Consider the following 21,265-nt stretch of genomic DNA (forward strand, 5'->3'; position numbering starts at 1 on the left):
ACACCAGAAGGATGGCAGAAAAGGTGATGTGTTGCAACTGTAGCACGTGGGTACCAATGAACACCAGTTTGTTCGATGGCACCTACATCTGCAGTGAGTTTGTGCAGCTCAAGGAATTTCAACTCTGAGTTGATGAGTTGGAGTCAGAGCTTCAGACATTGCAATGCAAGAGAGAGTGGGATCTTCCACAGAAACATTGTTCCAGCAGGGAATCGCATCCTTTGGAGTATGTGTTTCTGCTTTGGTGGTCATCATTTAGGGATGGGAGAGTGTGACTGGAGTGACTGGATATCCAGAAGGTAGCAATAGAGCAGGTTTACTCCATGCATAAAGTCTGAAAGAACTGCGGATGCTGTAAATCAGAAACAAAAACAGAAATTGCCGTCTCGGCTTTTCAGTGAAGTTCGGAGGAAGGGTCACTCAACCCGAAATGTTAACGCTGATTTCTCTTCATAGATGCTGCCAGACCTGCAAATTTTTTCCAGCAACTTCTGTGTTTCTTACTCCCTGCAATTTTCTATGCAGGATTGAGGTTCCTGCAGCTTGTGTGGTCAAGTGCAGAGACTGGAATGAGAACAAGCAAACTGATATTGTGGTACCAGACGCCTTTCGAGTATCTGAAATGAAAAACCCACATCATTGTAGGAAAGGAATAGATGTCATTCTCTATAGCCAAGAACAGGAATTCTGAAGGATAACTTGCCGGCCCTATATCTGGGTTAAGGACATCTCTTTGAGTCTGAAGAGTAGAAGGGAAAGGATTCAGTTGTCATAGTCCATGACAGAACCAATAAAATAGTTGGAATTAAGAAAGAGGCTTTGCTGTGTCAGTGCAAAATGTTAGGAGTTAATTTAGAAGAAAAACAGAGCTGCAAAGGTAATAATCTCTGGTTTGTTATCTGAATCACAAGCAAATTGGCACAGACTAAACCAGCTGAATTTATTCTTTATTCATTCATGGATAAGGGCATCACTACCTGGCCCAGCATTTATTGCCCATCCTTAATTGCCCAGAGTCAACCACATTGCTGTGGGATGGAGTCACATGTAGGCGTGATTGGTTTTTCCCTGACAATCGATAATGATATCCCGGTTATCATTAAATTCTTAATTCAGCTTCCACCATCTGCCGTAGCAGAATTTGAACCCGACTCCCCAGGACATTACCCTTGTCTCTCAGTTAAATGTCTCATGATAATACCACTCAGCCGTCACCTCCCCCTGGCTGAGTGGGTGGCTCAAAGGTGAAAGTGGTTTCAAATCATGAGGTGCCAGCACCATAACTAGAGAAAGGGGGGAGCTGTGTTTTTGGGACTGTTTTCAGTTCAAGGTATTGCTAGAGCAACAGAGAGGGCTGCAAACTAAATAGGGATGGGGCATGGTGGTGGTGGGGGAGAGGGAAACACTTGTGACATTAGAGAGAAATGACGGTAGTGCAGGAAATGATGCAGGATAATGGTAGCTGGAGTATAATAGGGAGAAGCTGCTGAAAAATGTGTTGCTGGAAAAGTTCCTGAAGAAGGGCTTATGCCCAAAACATCGATTCTCCTGCTCCTTGGATGCTGCCTGACCTGCTACGATTTTCCAGCAACACATTTTTCAGCTTTGATCTCCAGCATCTGCAGTCTTCACTTTCCCCTATAATAGGGAGAAACAGAGCATACAAACATCACAGTGCACCAGTAAATATGGTAAGAGTAGGGCAAAATCGCTCAAGTAACAGACTGGTTGTAGGATTCAGGTGAAGAGAGATTTAGAAATCCATTGATAAAAGTTAAGGCAGTAGAAAAGTATATTGATGTGGGTAAAGGCAAGTTGAGTTGGTCAGGAAGGGACATATTGTGCATGTCACTGTAACAGTTCATCGAGAGTGGGATCTCTGCAAAGGGCAGTGGTTAAAAAAAAATCAATTTGAAATTACTTTATCTGAATGTGCACAATCAGGTAGATGAACTGTAGAGATAAATGTTTTAGATATAATCACAGTTACGAAGAAATGCTTACAAGGTGTCCAAAGCGAGAAGATATAAACTCAGAAAGTTGTCATTGCAAAAAGAAACAAGCAGTAAGTAAAGAAAGAGACTTGGTGCTCGTAATAAAAATATCACAAGGTGGAGAGTGAGAAACCATCTGGGGTCTGACAATCAGGAAGTAGCATCAGCATTGTTGAAGATTAAAAAGAGCAAAGATCAGAAAATTCTGGTGGGATAGGTTTAAAGACCCCCGAATAGTAGTTATTACATTGGACAGGGCATTAAAAAATAAATGACTGTATTGTCCTAACAAAAGCAATATATTTTTGGTAGGGACTTTAATCTTAGCATAAGTTGGAGCAACCAAATTATTAAATATTATCAGGGAGAGGAGTTTGTAGAATACTTCTGCAAGAGTTTCCAATTGCAATATGTTGTGGAACCAATCAGGGTTAAGCAATTTTAGATCCAGCATTGTGCATTTGGGTCTCGAGTCACATGTAGGCCTGATTGGTTTTTCCCTGACAATCACCAACGATGTCGGGGTCATCATTAGATTCTTAATTCAACCTCCACCATCTGCCGTAGCAGTATTTGAACCCTACTCCCCAGAACATTCCCTGGGTCTCTTGGTTAATTGTCTCGTGATAATACCACTCAGCCATCACCTCCCCTTTACAGAGTTAAATAATAATGCCAGAGTAAAAGATCTGCGGGGGACTAATGATCATAATAAAATTGAATTCCATATTCAAAAGCAATACACTACATCCACAAACAAGAATCTTAATCCTAAAACAGCCAATTTTATTGTCATTTGAAGGATGGCATGGTTAATGTTGATTGGGTAATGGTATGACAGTATGTAAACAGTGGGAAACATTTACAGAAATGTTCAACAAAAATAAGCTCCACTGACGAACAAAAACTGAAACAGAAAATTCATCTGCAGCTTACTGAGGGGGGTAATGGTAGTATGAGATCAAAAGAGGCCTGTAATGTTGCATAGATGAGGTAAATCTGAAGATTGGATTTGTTTTATAAGCCAACAAAGGCTCATCAAAAATTTGATACAAAGGAAAAGCAAGAATATTGGAGTACACTAGCCAGGAATATAAAAACAGAGCTCTTGCAAGAATATAAGAAGGAAATAAATATTAACATAAATATGGGTCCCTGAGAAGCTGGAGCAAGAGAGCTAGTGAGGGGAAATGAGGAAATAACAGGCAGTGAACAAAATCTTTGGGCTAAATCTTGCATTTTTGTAGTGAATTTTGAGTTGCACTGAATTTTTGTCAAGGGTTATTTTCCATGGTACTAGCATGTTTTCGTGTTGTATCTCAGCAAACATGCCTCATTAACTATCTTCCCTGCGTCAGTGGCTTCCATATCTAGCCCCATCTTCCCACATGCCTTTCCTGGAACAGCTTTCCACACACCAGAAATCCCAGAATTGACAGGCCTCCCTGATGCAGATGCCATCAATAAATACCCACTGTGCATCTGAGTGAGCACTGTATGTCTGGAGGCGCCCTGTACAGTCAATGGCATTTACCCCACTCCATCATTAACCTGCATCTTTCCCACTCACACCCACCTCCTCCAGCATTAACCTGCATCTTCCCCACTCACTGTCACACACTAAAACCGCCACAGCATTAACCTGCCTTCTCATTCACTCAAGACACCAGAAGTAAAGGTTGTGCCCCCTCCTTTAATTCCCTTTATATCTGCCTCTCTCATTCCTGGAGGAAAACAGCCCACCAAAGGGCAGAAAGTGTAAAGACAGGATCCTTATGTGGAGAGGATCATGACTCTGACCACTCCGAGCAGCTGACTGAGCAGAAGTTTTCTTGTTTGATTTTACTGAGTCCTGCTCACATCCAAAATAAGCCTCCTGCCTTTGTGTCTTAGTGAACAGCAAGGCAATACAAAAACAATTGGAGCCTGGTTTCTTTGTTAAGTGGAAGAAACACAAAAGGCTAAGGGAAGGCAGTGCAAGGCAGAGGTGCTGTGAACATTACAGAGTGAGTGAGCAATATGGGAGCAAGCAAACGGGCCACAGATGCAGCCTGGGGTGCTCGATATGATGGATGTATGGCCCTCAACAGACAGACAGGGTCCGAACTGTAGCATTAGTTGCCGGTGCAGCCTGAGGTATAGTGCACCATAAACGGATCAGAGATGTGCCATGAGGGAGTCCGGCACATGTTGGATGCCAGTGTCCAGGGAGGTGGGCTGCATGCGATTGGTACCATGGAGGGTGTCTGGAGATGTTGGTGTCTAGTATCCAACATGGAAGTCCTTTAGAGCAAGTGGTGAGCCAAAGTTGTCAGGTAACCGCTCTGACTTCTATGTTGAGGGTTCTCAATGTCTAGTTTGGTACGGTGGGAAGCTGAGTTTTAATAAGGTGAGTTGTGGTATTAATGAGCCAAACAATAATCCCCCTTAATTGGCAACTTGTCACTCGCAAGAATCCTTTCTTAAAACTAATGCATAAAAAATTCAGGTTTTTGTGTCTGTCTTCACAGTGTAAATAGAGAATAACCAAAGGCTAATTCGAGTGAGGAAATTAAGGTAATTAATATCAGCAGGAAAAAAAAGACACTGGAGATGCTCAGGGAGTAAAATACAACAAATCCCCAGGATCTGATATCCTCAGGTTCCAAACGAGAGTGAATGTACTGGCTATGCTTTTGCTTAGCTTCAGGAGTGGTCCCAGCAGATTGGAAATTATGAAATGTAACACCAATTCAGGAAAGGAGGAAGAGAGAATAAAGGGAATTATTGGTCCTTTAGCTTGATATCAAAGTTGTGGAATCTGTTATGAGGGAACTCAGTTTAACAATGCACGGTGAAAATCATAGTGCCATTGAAACATGCCAATGTCTTTTTACAAAAGGGAAATCCTATTTGACTAATATATTGGAGTATTTTGAAGATACAGATAATAGAGTAGATCAGGGAGGGTTTGTACACCTGGATTTCTGAAAGGTACTGTCACATTGAAGCTTCCTAAGGATTCATAAAGCTGGGGAAGATACATAGGTATAGATAGAGCATTGGTTAACAGACAGGAGGCAAAGAACAGGAATAAAGAGGCACTCGTCAAGTTGGCAGACTGAGTGCCATAAGGATCAGGCTGGAGCTTCAACTGTTTGTAATCAATATTAATGACTTAGCCAAAGAGACAGAAAATTGTGTATCTACATTTGCTAATGAAACAACAATCTGCGGCAATGTAAACTGTGTGAGGGGGGGGGGGGGGGGGATACAAAATGGTAGTCAGGTTAAGTGAGGGAGCAACATGGTGCCAAATGCAGTAGGATGTGGAGAAGTGTGAGGTTATTCATTTTGATTGTAAGAACACCAAATCAGAATGTTTATTAAAAGAATTAAACATTTAAATTATGTTGCACATGTTGCTCACCCAAGGAGCACAAACAATTTGCGCGTACAGCAAACAATTAGGAAGCTAAATGGCATGTTGACCTTCATTGCAAGAGGAGTGGAGTTCAAGGGAAAAACGTCTTGCTACAGGACTTGTATAGGGCTTTGATAAGATCACACATGCAATTCTGACCACAATTTCGACTTCCATTTTTAAATGAATGGAGTTAGCTTTATTGCCACACATATTCACATGAATACAGTGAAAAGTTTAGAAGTCAGCACTTGCGGTTCCATCATAAATACAAAGGTATCAGGCACAGATTCTTGAGTACAAAATCTCAGAGAAAAAAACCTTAGAAAAATAAACTACCCAGCATTACAGAAATTCAAAAGCACAAAATCATTGTAATAAATTAGAAAAATAAAGAAATAAATGTTTCAGAATAACGGTGCATCCACGATAATGTAACAAGATGAAAGAAGGAATTTTTTTAAAAAGTGAATTTAAGACAAAGTACAAAGAAGGATGTACTTCCATTGGAGTAGCCTGTCAAAGAATGATCCCTGGGGATTCTCGCAATGAGAAGCTGAGTCACTTGAGTCCATGTTCTCGACAGTTTGAGAATGTCAGGTGATCATGTTGAAACAATCAGGACTCAGAGGAGGTCTGACAGAGTCGGGACTGCGATGTTTCCTCTGGCTGGGAAATCCAAAACAAAGGGCTGATTACTTCGGACTGAGAGCAGGATAAATTCCTTTCGAGTTTTGGTTGTGAGTATTTGGAGTTCTCTGCCCTGGAGAGGGGTGGATATGCCACATTGAAAATATGTAAGGTTACAATAAACAGATTCTTTTTGTCTTTTAAGCAATGGTTGGGAAAGTCGAATCGAAGCCCAAGTTCAACAACGTTCTTATTAAATGTTGACGTCAATATGGTTCGTTGAGCGTTATGCTCCACTTCTGCTCCCCATCCTTATGGTTTGATATGCCTCTAAGTCGAGTTGACACTTAATCTGAATCCTTGAGAGACAGCTCTAGATCAGTTGGCATTACTTTTCTCTTTGAGTCACGTTGCATGTTGGGGCACAGAAATCAAGGCTGAAACCCTTATACTGTAATGAGAGGGGGTCAGTTAGCTCAGTTGGCTGGACAGTTGGTTTGTGATGCAGAGTGACACCAACAACATGGGTTCATTTTAGGCCCTGGCTGAGGTTACCATGAGGACCTTTCCTTCTCAACCTCTCCCCTGCCTGGTGACCATCAGGTTAAACTATCAGCAATCATCTTTCCTAAAAGAGAGAGCATCCCCAAGGTCTGGTAGGACTATGTTGACTTACTTGACCTTAACCTTTGCCCACAAAGAGGGAGTGCTACATTGCTGAACGATTGTCTTTCAGGTGAGATATCTCATTAAGGTCCTGTCCAGCTTCTTGGCTGTACATAAAATATCCCATGGCACTATTCCAAGGATGAGCAGAAGAGCTATCCCTACTGTCCCGGTTAATATTTATCACTCAACAATTTAAAAAAATGATATAGCTAGTCATGGGAGTTTACTGTGTGCAAAACTTTCTGCCAAGTTTTACACATCTCATCAGTGACAATCCACTGTATTGTTAGGAAAACATGTTGACATCCTTAAAGGTGCTATGTAAATGCAGGTATGGTTATAAAGGCATTCAAAGCATAGTTATATTCTATAAGCTCACCAAATGCATTGCTAGTGGGAGATTTTAAATGTACCTTCATAAAAACATAACCAATCTCATGAAACGGGTCAAGGAATTGGCCACATTTAGAGTATTGCTACATTATAGGAGGGATGTGGAGGCTTCGGAGCGGTACAGAAGAGGTTTCCCAGGATGCTGCCTGGATTAGAGGGTATGAGCTGTAAGGAGGGGCTAGAAAAACTCAGGGTTGTTTTGTCTGGAGCCGAGTAATCTGAGGGGAGATTTGATAGAAGTCTATAAAATTATGAGATACGTGAATAGGGTTGACAGTCAGAATCTTTTTCCCAGAGCTGAAATGTTTAATACTAGGGAGGATGCATTTAAGGTGGGGGGGTAGTTTCAAAGCAGATGCGAGGGGCAAGTTTTTGACACAGAGAGTGGTAGGAGTCTGGAGCATGCTGCCAAGGGTGGTGGTGGAGGCAGAAATGATAGGGGGCTTTTAAGGGACTTTTAGATAAGCACATCAATATGCAAGGGATGGAGGGATATGGACCAAGGGCAGGTAGACGGGATTAGTTTAATTTAGCGTCATATTTGTCACAACATTGTGGGCTGGAACACCCGTTCCTGTGCTGTACAGTTCAATGTTCGAAGGAATTATTTATTTCACTCAGTTGCAAGATTCATTTTAGTTCCTGTAAGAGAGTAAAGTATTTGGGGACATGCAATCAAAGCTCTGTCTGCCCCTTCAAGTGAAAGCAAAGGTTTCACAGTGCAATTTCAATGAAGGCGAGGCAACTCATCCTTAAAATATATTCAGTGAAAAGTCTCTGGGAATTTACTGGACACAAATAGACTGCAGATGTTCCTGCACCGAAACAGTTTACAAACACCCCTACTTGCAGTGACTATTTCCAGTAAGTGAGAATCTGAGGATCTATGCTCAGATTACAATTACTGAATTCCCCACTAGCAACATCCTGGGGTTACCATTGACCAGAAACTGAACTTGCCTTGCTATATAAATACAGTGGCTACTACAAAAAAATCAGAGGTTATGAATGCTGCAACAAGTAACTGACATCCTGACTCCCCAAAACCTGCAAACCATCTGATACGCACAAGTCAGGGGTGTGGTGGAATACTCCCCACTTGCCTGGAAGAGTGCCAGTCCAACAACACTCAAGAAGCTTGACACCATCTGGGACAATTAGCCTGCTTCATACCCTCCATCACTGGCACACAGTGCCAACAATGTGTGCCATCTTCAAGGTGCACTGCATTCACCCGCCAAGACTCCCCCTTAGAGAATAGACCTTCCAAATCTGTGATTGGTTTGCATGTGTATGGAAATACCACTTCTAAGCCACTCACCATCCAGACTTGGAAATATAACACCATCTCTTCACTGTCACTAGTGCCCCCTCCTTAACCTCACTGAATGACCCCACGCCTCAAGGAGTGCAGTGGTTCAAGAAAGCAGTTCCCTCACACTAACTCTGGGGTAATTAGGGATGGGCACTAAAATTGTTCTAGCCATGGATGCCAATGAACAAACAAGAAATATCTTCATTGGCTGGAAAGCATTTTGGAATGATCTGATGAAGGGCTTTTGCCCAAAATGTCGATTTTCCTGCTCCTCGGATGCTGCCTGAACTGCTGTGCTTTTCCAGCACCACTCGAATCCAGAATGATCTGAACTCATGAATGACAACAGATGAGTACAAAATATTTCTTTTCATTTCTGGCAGGTCCCTGAGCACATTGTCGGTTTAATGTGTTTGAAAATGAGTGAGTTGACAGGAAACAGTATCAGAACATGCAAGCATTGATTCCAAAGACCCTTCGAACCTGCACGGTGAACGATTGCCAGCAGCTCCCCACACCCACTCTGGCCCACCCAACGATGATTTTGACAAATGTTTTGCTTCCAGGTTCTGCTGGTTTCCTGTGGAGTGCAGTGACTATGGATTCGTTCTACCACTAGCTCAGAGAAAGGAGAAAGGTCTTAAGTGAATTAGAACAGTTTCAAACCAGAGTGATCGATCAAATAAATCCTGACCACTTTAATTGGTTTCACTAAATTTAATTGGTCGTAATTTCACGACGATACGTTTGATTTAGCTGACGAATCTTACCCCTCTGAGGAATATCATGACATTATAGCATAGCCATAACAGTTGATTTTACACAATTACAGTGTGTGAAAGCAATAATTTAATATATTAAGAAGTTTAATGATTTTTAAGGCAAGTCATTGCACATTATGATCTCTGAAAGTGCTGAAATTATTCTTCAAGGCAATTTATCACAAGATTATAGTAAATGATGTGTTGAAGATCATTTAATAACAGCATGCTTATGCTGGAGTGGTTGCACAGAAAACATGGACGTTATGGATCACCCTTTTAGGTTTCTGGTGAAAGAAAATCGCTTCTGACCTTAACCATTCAGAAGAAATATTTGCTTAGGGCTGGAGAGTGTAATAGTCAGGGGTCACTGCATGGGTGGCTAGAGGCTGATGCCAGACAGAATAAAAATCTTAAAAAATAAATCAGAGAGAATTTAACAAGTCTTGGGCCCTGATTTCACTGTTTTCTGTTATTTCATATTGTTGTTCCTGATCCATGTTGCTCACAGACTGAACGTCTGTGAGCTCTGTAGCTCAAGAAGCATTTGAAAACTATCTGCCTTCCTGATCTACACAGCACCAGCCGGAAATGATAGGGACAGCATTTTGACTTCGGCTCCAATTGAAGAATTGCCCTAAAAAAAATGCTTGAAATTGCACTACTTGTGTTAGGCTTTGCTTATGTGCTAACATTTATTTCCAAAGTCACAAATATAAAATCTTCCCTAAGACAGTTGGTCTAGCAAAACAGAGTCACTTCCTTTATTCTTCACTATCCATTAAACTGTGATTCTTAATGTATTTCGGTATGATTACTTGGTGTAGTTTTATTAATCCAGCTCAAAATAGGTTTAGCACGGAAGTAAGAATTTTTAATTAAGGTGTCCAGGTGTTCACCTCTGGATAGTATAATTTCATAACATTGAAAATGCATTTTAAAGATCTACACGAAACCATTTCAGATTCCAGTATATGTAGGGGGAGGCAATGGCCAAGTGGTATTATTACTAGATTATTAATCCAGAGACCCAGATAATGTTCTGGGGGAATACAACAAAGAGCTGCAGGTGCTGGAGATCTGAAATACACAAAAACAAAAATTTCCCTAATAATTTCCTGACAGCTGACATCAGGCTTACTGACCTTTAATTTTCCAGACTTTAAACCTGACACCCTTCTTAAACAAAGGAACGATGTTGGCTATTTTCCAATCCTCTGGAACCTCCTTAGTGACCAAAGAGGATGCAAAGATTTGTACAAAGCCCCAGCAATTTCCACACCTGCCTCCCTCAGCATTCTGGGAGAGGTCCTATCAGGTGCTGGAGACTTGTTTACCTTAGTGCTTTTCCAAAGACACAATACGTAGCCCATTTTTAAATTGACATATCCTAGAATATCAATATGACCCTCCTGACACTTACCATCTATCATGTACTCCTTCTTTGTGATTACCAATGCAAAGTATTCGTTAAGAACCTCATCGACTTCCTATCACTCCACATATAAATTCCCTCATTTGTCCTTGAGTGTCCTTTTCCTCCCCTCTTGCTCCTTGTGTTATGTATCAAATGCGTTGGGATTTTCTTTAATCCTGTTTACCAAAGACATTTTGTGGCCCTTTTAGCCCTTGTACTTCCTTGTTTGACTTCTTTCCTGCTATCTGTGCACTGTGGGCAGCACGGTGGCTCAGTGGTTAGCACTGCTGCCTTACAGCGCCAGAGACCCGGGTTCATTTCCTGCCTCAAGGAACTTTGTGGTGTTTGCACGTTTTCCCCATATCTGTGTGGGTTTCCTCCGGGTGATCTGATTTCCTCCCACAGTCCAAAAATGTGCTGGTTAGGTGAATTAGGTGCCTGTAGTGTTAGATGTAGGGGAATGGGTCTGGGTGGGTTGCTGTTCGGAGGGTTGGTGTGGACTTGTTGGGCCGAAGGGCCTATTTCTACACTGTAAGTAATCTAAATCTAAAATCTTTGTATTCTTCAAGGGGCTCTGTCTGTCTTCAGTTTCCTAAATCTCAACTATGCCTCTTTTTGACTAAGCTCTCAATTTCTTTTGTCATCCAAAGTTCCTGAATTTTGCCGCCTCTCCATCCTACATATAATCTCTACTACCCTCTTCTGTCGGGCAGAAGATACAAAAGCTCAAACACATGTACCCAACAGGTTCAAGAACAGCTTCCTCCCTGCTGTTGATAGACTTCTAAATGGACCTCTCAAAACTTGAAATTTAATGTTGATCTTGCTCTTTCTGCAGCTTCTCTGCAGCCATAACATTGTATTCCTCGCTGTGTTCTATTACCTTTAAGCACTTTGGATGGTATGAGTTGCCTGCACTGCACGCAAAACACAACTTTTGACTGTACCTAGATACATATGACAATAATAAATCGAATCAAATCGAATCGAATCTTTTGCATTATGGCCTCATGATGAGGAAACCATGAATTCAAATGCCATTGTACTAGGTGGGGGATTTAATTTCAGTGAAATACATTCTATAAAATTTGTAACAAAAAAGAACTAATATCAGTAATAGTGACAATACAAGGATGTTAGGAAAATCACATCGGCTTCACGAATATTCTTTGCAGATGGAGATCTGTTGTCCTCACCTAATCTGGTCTATATCAACATACGTAACTATGGCAAACAGATTAAGTACTGCTGCCTGGATCAGTCTCAAACCTATTCAGAGCGTCATAGAGATGTAGAGCACATAAACAGACCCTTCAGTCCAACTCGTCCATGCCGACCAGATATCCCAACCCAATCTTGTCCCATCCGCCAACACCCAGCCCATATCCCTCCAAACCCTTTCTATTCATATACCCATCCAGATTCCTTTTAATTATTGCATTTGTACTATCCTCCACCCCTTCCTCTGGCAGCTCATTCCATACATGTACCACCCTCTGCATAAAAAGTTGCCCATTAGATGTCTTTTATATCTTTCCCCTCTCACCCTAAACCTATGTCCTCACCCACCCCAAGGAAAATATATTCCATTGTATAAATGCAGAAGGCTCATGCGTCCCCTTCTCAAGGCATTATGGGAATGAGAAATAAATGCTGCCCTTATCAGTGATTCTTGTATGCAATGAATAAATAATAAAAACAAAACCTATGTTTAAATTCAAAGTTTGGGTGAAGATTTGTAGCTCGGGTGCTTGTTGTTGTGGTTCTGTTCGCCGAGCTGGAAGTTTTTGTTGCAAACGTTTCATCCCCTGTCTAGGTGACATCCTCAGTGCTTGGGAGCCTCCTGTGAAGCGCTTCTGTGGTGTTTCCTCCGGCATTTATAGTGGCCTGTCCCTGCCGCTTCCGGTTGTCAGTTTCAGCTGTCCGCTGTAGTGGCCGGCGGACAGCTGAAACTGACAACCGGAAGCGGCAGGGACAGGCCACTATAAATGCCGGAGGAAACAGCACAGAAGCGCTTCACAGGAGGCTCCCAAGCACTGAGGATGTCACCTAGACAGGGGACGAAACGTTTGCAACAAAGATTTCCAGCTCGGCGAACAGAACCACAACTCTGTTTAAATTCTCACCCCTTCTCCCCAGCGTTTGTGCTGCTCCAATCTATTCTGTCCTTTCCTGTAGATATTACTGAACAAAAAGTGTACTGTTTGTGAATGCTTTGGATAACAGAGTGTCCGTTATTGAAGTGAGAAATGCACAGTCCAAGACATTTAAAGAACAATATCAATAGAGTACTTAAATGATTTGATGAGAAGAGAGTCCAATTGATACTTAAAGGTGAAATATTGAATTTCTAGACAGCACCAAAGGCCATAGTGAAATTTGAGCACCAACAAAGTTTAGGTTCACATTTCTTTGCTGGTGTTACCTGAAATGCTAAAATTTTGAATAAAGTCAAAAGGCCAAATAAAAACAAAAAGATAGAATTTTGTTCTATTTATGGTGATTGTCAAAGTGTTTTACATTATTATTGTAATGTGGCCAGCCAGGTGGACCTCATAGAATATGAGTTCCCTGATTGGGGCTGTTAACCTGGTCCAATCAGGGAGCTCTGGCTGACAGATAGAAACAGTGTCAGAGGTTCTGTTCACACTGAGAGCTGGCTCTGGGGGAGCTGGATCAGTGTCAGGGGATCTCCACGTATAAATAAAAGGTGATTTGGGGACAAGGCACTGGCCTCTATGGAATTATTTCCGTTATGTGTTATGGTCCCAGCTGATGTTACTGCAGGGCAAGTCAGATCTCAGAATGAAACATTTGAATAAAAGCAAAATACTGCAGATTCAAGAGAACTGAAACACAAAAATTGCTGGAGAAACTCCTCAGGTCTGGCAGCATCTGTACAGAGAGAAACAGAGTTAACATTTCAAGTTCAGTTTGGCTCTCTTCAGCAATGAACAGAAATATCGGACTCATAACATTAATTTTGTTTCTCTCTCCACTGATGCTGCCAGACCTGCTGAGTTTCTCTGTTTTTTTCTGTGTTGGTTTCAGAAAGAAATAAGGCTTGACAGATCATATTTGTTTTAATTTAACATGATGGATTTTCTCTGAAACATAAGCACACAAGGCTGTGGGTTTGACGTTAACAATGAAACAGAATATCATTGCAAAAGGGAAATAGAAAATTAAAATAAACAAAATTAAGCACTCTAAATATAACACAGTTTGAATGGTTTCAAAAGAGATGACAAAACAAAAACCACATCATCACTTTACAGTTACTAGTAAAAAAACAAGAGAAATTTCCCTCCCCTTTCAAATGTATAGGCTTGACTGAAATACTTCTTCTTTGTTTCAGTCTTGTCCGATGCCTTTTTCATTGAAACCCTACAGTTTGGAACCAGGCCATTCAGCCCATCGAGTCTACACTGACCTCAGAAGAGCATCCCACCCAGAACAAACCCTTTACCCTATCCCTGTAACCTTGCAATCTTCTTGAAAATTCTCATGCCATTGAGATCTTAGACTTCCTCAGATAACCAATGTTGAAGGTTTCTAAGTAAACACTCCTGGTTTGGAGGTTACACTAACTGAACTGTTTTACTGATGTAATGTATTTCCTTAATAACTCTCCTTTATCTCGGAGAGACTGCTTGAATGTGGCTTCAGTCAGACCTTCCAAAAGCCATTCCAGTCTCTGGGTTTTCTTAAGCTAAAATCAATTCTCGATTACTCTGAACAAAACAAACTAACATCTTCCATTATTTTCTCTTGCCTATTTCCATTAATATTTCTGAAGACAAATTCTTGTCTAAAATCATGGCTTCTGAAAAATGAACCTTGTTAATTTTAAACCTCTTTATAAAAATAGACCAACACTCATATGCCACTGTCAGAATTCAAAATCTTTAAAAAGTGACATTAATAATCACTTCACAGCTGCAGTGATTTGAAGAGAGTTGGTAATGTTACTGTTTATGGAGTTAGTGCGAGAATATGTGATTGGAGGGTGCAAAGCTTTCTTAAATGCTGAGGAGTTGATGTCTCAAAGAGATCTTTCCTGACCATTTATCACATCATCCCTCGCTGCTAACATCAAGCAAATGTTCGCACATGCCCCCACGCCTGATGCTAGCCCCCAACCTCATCCAAAGCTTTCAGCAGACCCATCTTCTCCACTGGCATCCTATTAGCAGCACTGTCAAATCCAAATCGTACTTAGCTTTGGAAATGACTGGGTTAACTCTCCTTTTCTTTCTTGTAGCAGCATCACTTTGCAGAATTCCCACGTTTCAGGCTCCGGCCATTCCAGTGGTGGATGCAGCAGCTCCAGTGAGTCTGGGAGCAGCTCGGAATCTGACTCAGACAGCGAAAGCAGCTCCAGTGACAGTGAATGCAACGAGCACTCGCGTAGTGCCACACCAGAGGTACACAACTCTCCCTTCTACTGAGACAGCGCCGAGTGGGAATGAACGCGACCTGCTGTTTTTTGTTTGTTTCGATTGCCTCCACTGTTTAGATAGTAGAGAGCAGCAGGGGTATGGGACCACTGTGTCCTGTTCCAGGTTGCACTGTGGCTGAGTCAAAATCCTGCAAATCCCTTCCTAACAGCGCCGTGGGTGACCCTTAACCTTATGGATAGCAACGTTCAAGAGAAATGTTGACCCCCCCCCCCCCCCCCCCCTTGATCAGGAGGACAATTAGACATGGACAATTAAATTCCGGTCTTGTCAACAGTGCCCACATCTCAAGAGAGATCATATTTTAAAGACTATTCAGTCAGACATTTGAACATAGGCAATGCCTCGTGTACGAATTTGGCAATGAAAATGCCTTGAAAGCTCTTGAGTTTGAATGGTGAGATTTGCCTGCCACCAACAGTCACTGCCCATTTTAATTCCCCTTCCCACTCCCTTTCCAACATGACCATTCCTTGGCCTCCTCCATCGCCACAACAAACCACACTGCAAATTGGAGGAACAACACCTCATCTTCCGCCTGGGCACCTACAGCACAGAGGACTCAACATTGAGTTCTCCAATTTCAAATAACCTCCCTTCCCATCCCCTGACTCCCTACCAGCCCCACTCCCTTCCTTCCACTCCTCCCTGCCACAACTGGATTCATTCCTCCCATTGACCAACTAGGTCATACCCTCTACCTGTCTTCACCAAACCCCACTCTACCACCCTGCCCCCACCACCTCCTTTATCTGCTGCTCCCCCAACCCCCATCCCTAGTCCTGAAAAAGGGTTACACCTAAATATCAACTTCTCTACCTCCTGATGCTGCCTGGCTTGCTGTGTTCTTCCAGCCTCCTACCTGACTACTTTGGATTCCAGCATCTGCAGGGTTTTCTTTTGTCTCTAACCAGTAGACCTGGAACAAGATAGTTTCCTGAGCAGGGAAAATTATTTGAGGGGACAGTAAAACATAAAGGTAAAGTCACCATCGTTTTACCAGACTATGGGACTGCTCGCTCTTCAGAGCGACAGATGACTAGGGGTGGTTTAACCTGAGGGTCACCATGCCTCAGGCGGGGGGAGAGATTGAGAAGGCGCGTTCCTCCTGGTAACCTCAACTGGTGTGGGAATTGAGCCCACACTGTTGGTGTCACTCTGCATTGCAAACTAACTGTCCAGCCAATTGAGCTAACTGACTAAGATACAGCATCGTGGGTGTATCCCAGTTTAGCAAATCAGGATGACTGGGCAGTTGTATAACCAACCATGTGGAATCAGGAAGGTGTGTATAACCCCTTTGGTAATGCTTGACTGACTGTCTGATACCTGCTTTCTGAAAGGTTGACTGTTTCCTCCAACTTATATTAAGTTCTGAGTCAGGAAGTCATGACTGTTGACACTGTTTGATGTAAGAATGTGATGAAGTAACTTTCCCTCTTCAATCTCCTAGCCCGAACCACCATCAACCAATAAATGGCAATTGGATAAGTGGCTCAAAGTCCACTCACACAACAAGACCATCGTCAACAACCAAACCGATTGTGATGGACTTGGTGATTCTCAACCTCAGAGCAATCAACAGAATGACAAAGAGATCAAAGGGAAGCAGACCATATCACTGCCTCAGCCAGATTCCAAAGATAGGGTCTTACTCAGTCCCGTCAGGGAGAAAGCTAAACCAAGGACTGCACAGAAAACCCCGGAAGGGAAAAGTGTGAAGCAAAAGTCCCCCGTACCCAATGAGCCAGCTCCTCCAAGGAAGACCACGGGTAAGAAACAGCCCAGGAGAGTGGAATGCACTCCCAGCTTGGAGGAACAGAGCTGGGCCAAGCCAAATAACCCCAGCAGCACTCCCAAAGAAAGAGAGAGCCGAGGAGCTTCAGCCGAACAACCCAAAGCAAAGCCGAGAGCAGCCATTAGCAAAACGGGACCCAGGAAAGAGCCAAGAACCAGCACAGCGCCTGCTGTTGACAGGAAAAAGCACAGAGTGCCTGGTAAGATTGTGCCTAAATCGAGAGAGTTTGTAGAGACAGACTCGTCTGATTCCCACACAGATCAAGAAGAACACATGCCAGTGAAAATCCCAGTGGGTCCTACCATCACGACAAACTCACTCCAACCTAAGGATTGTGGGAGCGTCAGTAACTGTGCGAGTAGCATTTCCACCGACGCGCCTATTACTGACTTAGAGGAACCCTCATTCTCACCTCTTCCACTACCGCAAAATGAACTTCTTTCCCCCCTGAGAGATTATGAGGAAATTAAATCGCTTTGGGTGAAATTTGATCTCAGTCTGTTGTCCAGGATTCCTGGACAAACCCCAGCAGAGATAACGCCGGTGAAGATAGAGGTCAGAGAGTCCAACAGTAAATGCAACTATCAGTCGCCTACCGCAATGACGGACAAAAACACAATCAAAACAAAACGGAAACACAAGGTTAGTGACCTTTCAAAGGGCAGACGCGAGGAAATTTGACCTGTGAAAATTCTTAAACACTGTAGAGATACAGGAAACATGGGGGCTGTATATGCTGGAGAGTATCATGGTAGAGATACAGTAGTATAATGAGTATGTTAATGGATCAGTAATCAGAGACCTGGTGTAATAGCTGGAAGATATAATTTGATTTGATTTATTATTGTCACATGTACCTAAGTACAGAGAAAAGTTTTGTTTTGCATGTAATAATGGCAGATTACTATCATACAAGGACATACAGGTCACAGGGTGTTTAGACAGAGCAAGGTATACAGGGTTATAGCCGCAAGATCAGCATTAGATTTGAAATTTGAGAGGTCGATTCATTTAATTCTTACCATAGTGACTAAGGAACTTAAATTCAAGGAATAAAATAACATCCAGACCTTTTTTCTGAAGGAAAGACTCAGGAATGGTGACTATAATATGACAGTGTGAGAATTAGTGGTCTTTCCATTAAAAGCAGTGATGAGGAAACATTTGGAAAGGCAAGCAGACTTGTAGGGCCTGCTCCTGTTCCTCATTGATCCGTGTGTTCAAAGCCTGTCCGATACACTAATGTCTATTAGAGAAGGTGACCTGCTGACCCCATGTGACTTCAGACCCACAACCATTTCACTGAAATGGCCTAACCAGCCACTCGATTTGTACTCAAGGAAACAGCTCACCACCACCTTCTCAATGACCCTTGATCACGGGCAGTAAATGCTGGCCTTGCCTATGATGCCCACATGGGATCTAGACAGAGAGAAAAGGTACAAAGCATGCAGAGCAAAAAGTTGAGAAGCAGACGACCCATTGTGTGACAGCACTGGATGGAATAGCTGAATGGTTGCTTTCAGTTCCTATCCAGTGGCAATTGAGCAGCCATTGAATAACCATAAGTAACCTCAGCCAGTCCATTCTCAGGAGTGGAAATGAGATTTTTTCAATCAAGAAAATGAAATGGAAAAATATACTTCTTTCTCTGTCTCCCAGAATCAGCTTGCTCCTAATTTGAGTTTCCACGGCTTTGGGATAATTAAATTATTGTTCATCCCTAGATAGATCCCATCCAAACTTGTTAAATTCCTACATAGAGCATAGAATGTTACAGCACAGTACAGGCCCTTCAGCCCTCGATGTTGCGTTGACCTGTGAAGATAATCTGATGCCAATCTAACATACACCGTTCTGTTATTATCCACATGTATGTCCAATGCCCATTTAAGTGCCCTTAATGTCGGCGAGTCTATTACTGTTGCAGGCAGAACGTTCCACACCCCTACTACTCTCTGAGTAAAGAAACTACCCCAGATATCTGTCCTAAGTCTATCACCCCTCAATTTAAATCACGGTCCCCTCGTGTTAGCCATCCGAGGAAAAAGGCTCTCACTGTCCACCCTATCTAACCTTCTGATTATCTTATACGTCTCAATTAAGTCACCTCTCAACCTTCTTCTCTCCAATGAAAACAGCCTCAGTTCCCTCAGCCTTTCCTAGTAAGAGCTTCCTTCCATACCAGGCAACATTCTAGTAAATCTCCTCTGAACCCTTTCCAAAGCTTCCACATCCTTCCTATAATGCGGTGACCAGAACTGTACACAATACTCCAAGTGTGGCCTTACCAGTGTCTTGTACAGCTGAAGCATGACCTCGTGGCTCCGAAAGTCAATTCCTCCTACTAAAAACACCAACGCGCCATATGCCTTTTAAACAGTGCTATCAACCTGGATGGCAACTTACAGGGATTTATGCACTGGATACCGAGATCTCTCTGTTCATCTACCCTGCCAAGAATTTTACCATTAGCCCAGTACACTGTATTCCTGTTACTTTTTCCAAAGTGAACGACCTCACACTTTTTCGCATTAAACTCCATTTGCCACTTCTCAGCCCAGCTCTGTATCTTATCTATGTCCCTCTGTGACCCACAAAATCTTTCGGCACTATCCACAGCTCTGCCTATCTTAGTGTCATACGCAAATTTACTAACCCATCCTTCGACACCCACCTCCTGATTATTTATGAAAATGACGAACAGCAGTGGCCGCAAAGTAGATCCTTGCAGCACGCCACTGGTAACTGACCTCCAGGATAAACATTTCCCACCAACTACCACCCTTTGTCTTCTTTCAGCTAGCTGATATCTGATCCAAATCACAAAGTCACCTTCAATCCTGAAACTCTGTATTTTGTGCAATAGCCTACCGTGTAGAATAGTATTAAATAAATTTGCAGATGACACCAAAATTGGAGGTGTAGTGGACAGTGAAGAGGGTTACCTCAGATTACAACAGGATCTGGACCAGATGGGCCAATGGGCTGAGAAGTGGCAGGTGGAGTTTAATTCAGATGAATGCGAGGTGCTGCATTTTGGGAAAGCAAATCTTAGCAGGACTTATACACTTAATGGTAAGGTCTTAGGGTGTGTTGCTGAACAAAGAGACCTCGGAGTGCAGGTTCATTGCTCCTTGAAAGTGAAGTCGCAGGTAGATAGGATAGTGAAGAAGGCATTTGGTATGCTTTCCTTTATTGGTCAGAGTATTGAGTACAGGAGTTGGGAGGTCATGTTGCGGCTGTACAGGGCATTGGTTAGGCCACTGTTGGAATATTGCGTGCAATTCTGGTCTCCTTTCTATCAGAAAGATGTTGTGAAACTTGAAAGTGTTCAGAAAAGATTTACAAGGGTGTTGCCAGGGTTGGAGGATTTGAGCTGTAGAGAGAGGCTGAGCAGGCTGGGGCTGTTTTCCCTAGAGCATCGGAGGCTGAGAGGTGACCTTATAGAGGTTTACAAAATTATGAGGGGTATGGATAGGGTAAATAGGCAAAGTCTTTCCCCTGGGGTTGGGGAGTCCCGAACTAGAGGGCATAGGTTTAGGGTGAGAGGGGAAAGATATAAAAGAGACCTACGGGGTAACGTTTTCACACAGAGGGTGGTACGTGTATGGAATGAGCTGCCAGAGGAAGTGGTGGAGGCTGGTACAATTGCAACATTTAAGAGGCATTTGGATGGGTAAATGAATAGAAAGGGTTTGGAGGGATATGGGCCGGGTGCTGGCAAGTGGGACTAGATTGGGTTGAGATATCTGGTCGGCATGGACGGGTTGGACCGGGGGGTCTGTTTCCATGCTGTATATCTCTATGACTCTGTGACTCTAAATGCTTACTAACGTCCATATACACCACATCAACCACTTTACCTGTATCCACCTGTTTTGTCACCTTCTCGAATAATGCAATAAGGTTAGTGAGGCACAACCTACCCTTCACAAAACCGTGTTGACTATGCCTCATCAAATTATTCCTTTCCAAATCCTATCTCGTGTAACCTTTTCCAACATCTTATCCACAACCGAAGTAAGGCTCACTGGCCTATATTTACCAGGGTTGTCCCCACTCCCCTTCTTAAATAAGGGAATAACATTTGCTATCCTCCAGTCTTCTGGCACTGCTCCTGTCGACAATGATGACATAAAGATCGAAGCCAAAGGCTCTGCAATCTCCTCCCAGGCTTCCCAGAGAATCAGAGGATAAATCTCATCCGGCCCAGGGGTCTTATCTATTTTCAGACCTTCCAAACTTGCTGAAACCTCCTCTTTGTCAACCTCAATTTCATGCAATCTAGTAGCCTGTATCTCAGTCTCTAACTAACACTGTGCTTTTCCAATGCGAATACTGACATAAAGTATTCATTTAGCGCTTCCTCAATATCCTCAGATTCCACACACAATGTTCCACTACTATCTTTGATTGCCCCTC

The 21,265-nt window shown here is 42.7% G+C and overlaps 1 protein-coding gene across 5 annotated transcripts in view; it reads left to right on the forward strand.

Annotated features, from left to right (window-relative positions):
* The window catches only part of aff2 (ALF transcription elongation factor 2), a 540,071-nt gene that overhangs the window by 473,713 nt on the left and 45,093 nt on the right, over positions 1–21,265 (forward strand). For 4 of the 5 annotated variants that reach the window (XM_043705171.2, XM_087991860.1, XM_043705172.2 and 1 more), the window contains exons 10-11: positions 14,847–15,009; positions 16,496–17,482. In XM_043705171.2, the coding sequence (XP_043561106.2) occupies positions 14,847–15,009; positions 16,496–17,482 (1,150 nt within the window). The remainder of the gene's footprint in view (positions 1–14,846; positions 15,010–16,495; positions 17,483–21,265) is intronic. The other variant, XM_087991859.1, reaches the window with a different exon arrangement.

Source organism: Chiloscyllium plagiosum, unplaced genomic scaffold (genome assembly GCF_037043375.1).
Source record: "Chiloscyllium plagiosum isolate Xiang-an unplaced genomic scaffold, Cpla_swu_hap1 HiC_scaffold_11, whole genome shotgun sequence".
NCBI lineage: Eukaryota > Metazoa > Chordata > Chondrichthyes > Orectolobiformes > Hemiscylliidae > Chiloscyllium > Chiloscyllium plagiosum.